Source organism: Biomphalaria glabrata, chromosome 4 (genome assembly GCF_947242115.1).
Source record: "Biomphalaria glabrata chromosome 4, xgBioGlab47.1, whole genome shotgun sequence".
NCBI lineage: Eukaryota > Metazoa > Mollusca > Gastropoda > Planorbidae > Biomphalaria > Biomphalaria glabrata.
Window position 1 is genome coordinate 40,220,149 of NC_074714.1, and position 2,107 is coordinate 40,222,255.

Here is a 2,107-nt window from a genome sequence, read left to right on the forward strand (position 1 = left end):
GAGGGGAGATAATAGAAAGCACAAGAATGGCTGACTGGTCTTGTGTAAAGCGTTTTGGCTTGTTAACTTGATACTTACAAGTTCGAACATATATCCACTTTATGTTTTATTTATTTTTATTTAAAAATAATAATATTAAAGCGAACAGGGCTTTAAAAGGGGCTTCAGTATTGGAGGTGAAAATCTGACTAGTGTCAGTAGCTTCAAATACCTCGGAGCTATTGTCTCAGATGAGGGAAGGAAACATTAACTACTGGCCCGAATTGCACAGTACACAGCAGCCCTTGCAAACTGAAAATAATATGGAAAGACAAAGGCTTAGCCCTCGGCACCAAAATCAGACTAATGCGCTCCCTGGTCATAGCCACATTCTTATATATTTGTGAGTCTTGGACGCTGACTGCAGAACTAGAGAGGAGGATCCTAGCAATGGAATTGAGATGCTACAGAAGGATGCTAGGAATCACATTTAACGCATCACAAACCAAGAGATTAAGAGACAGTGTTACTGCAGCGATTGGACCCCATGATGACTTGCTAACTATCGTAAAAAAACGCAAGCTGAATATCTATTGTCATATAACAAGGTCTTCGCTCTCGCAAACGAATGACAGTTCAGAGATCTACTTGTCAATATAAACATTAGCGTTGATATAAATTTGGTGCACACAGAGAATATTTACAATCGCTTCGAGATGACACTATTGTCTATTTTAGGTGACCGACAAACTGTATTGTGACTTTTAAAATTTCTACATGACTACACTTCTAAAAATACTTTATTTTTAAGTGCTGCCAGATCTGTGATAAATATCTTCCCCTGCCCACACTCCAGTCAGAAGACTGCCTTCCCCTGCCCACACTCCAGTCAGAAGACTGCCTTCCCCTGCCCACACTCCAGTCAGAAGACTGCCTTCCCCTGCCCACACTCCAGTCAGAAGTCTGCCTTCCCCTGCCCACACTCCAGTCAGAAGTCTGCCTTCCCCTGCCCACACTCCAGTCAGAAGTCTGCCTTCCCCTGCCCACACTCCAGTCAGAAGTCTGCCTTCCCCTGCCCACACTCCAGTCAGAAGTCTGCCTTCCCCTGCCCACACTCCAGTCAGAAGTCTGCCTTCCCCTGCCCACACTCCAGTCAGAAGTCTGCCTTCCCCTGCCCACACTCCAGTCAGAAGACTGCCTTCCCCTGCCCACACTCCAGTCAGAAGTCTGCCTTCCCCAGCCCACACTCCAGTCAGAAGTCTGCCTTCCCCAGCCCACACTCCAGTCAGAAGTCTGCCTTCCCCAGCCCACACTCCAGTCAGAGGTCTGCCTTCCCCAGCCCACACTCCAGTCAGAAGTCTGCCTTCCCTAGCCCACACTCCAGTCAGAAGTCTGCCTTCCCCAGCCCACACTCCAGTCAGAAGTCTGCCTTCCCCAGCCCACACTCCAGTCAGAAGTCTGCCTTCCCCAGCCCACACTCCAGTCAGAAGTCTGCCTTCCCCAGCCCACACTCATGTCAGAAGTCTGCCTTCCCCAGCCCACACTCCAGTCAGAAGTCTGCCTTCCCCAGCCCACACTCCAGTCAGAAGTCTGCCTTCCCCTGCCCACACTCCAGTCAGAAGTCTGCCTTCCCCTGCCCACACTCCAGTCAGAAGTCTGCCTTCCCCTGCCCACACTCCAGTCAGAAGTCTGCCTTCCCCTGCCCACACTCCAGTCAGAAAACTGCCTCTTTCATTGATCATAGAAAAATTAATTTCTTTTAATAACAGCGTTGGACAAGCGGAGAATGCAAATGATGTCATATGACGTCAGGCGGTCTAATTTTAGAAACATTTAGCATAGACACAAGAACTAAGAAATGGCCATCTTCTTGGAGTCTTTGGAACGTAAACAATTCTCAGATATCGAGCACAAACATGCACACACATACACACAAATATTGAATCCGTGTGATATAGTCAAAACGGAGTAAACTGAATCTAGATTTGCGTTGATCTATGTCTCGACATTGTAGCACTAAGATGTGTCTCTGTTTGTTTACTCACAAAGCAGTGAGGATACAGATGTCATGGGGTTCTTTGCGTGAGCTAAATCCCCTTAGTAGGCCAAGGACGACTTCAAATGCATA

General features: G+C 47.5%; 1 protein-coding gene across 1 annotated transcript in view; it reads left to right on the top strand.

Moving 5' to 3' along the window:
* Positions 1-1,785, top strand: part of LOC129925965 (uncharacterized) — a 2,132-nt gene extending 347 nt beyond the window's left edge. Inside the window, exon 2 of the mRNA XM_056027570.1 lies at positions 836-1,785. Within this exon, the coding sequence (XP_055883545.1) occupies positions 836-1,785 (950 nt within the window). The remainder of the gene's footprint in view (positions 1-835) is intronic.
* Positions 1,786-2,107: the final 322 nt, after the last annotated feature.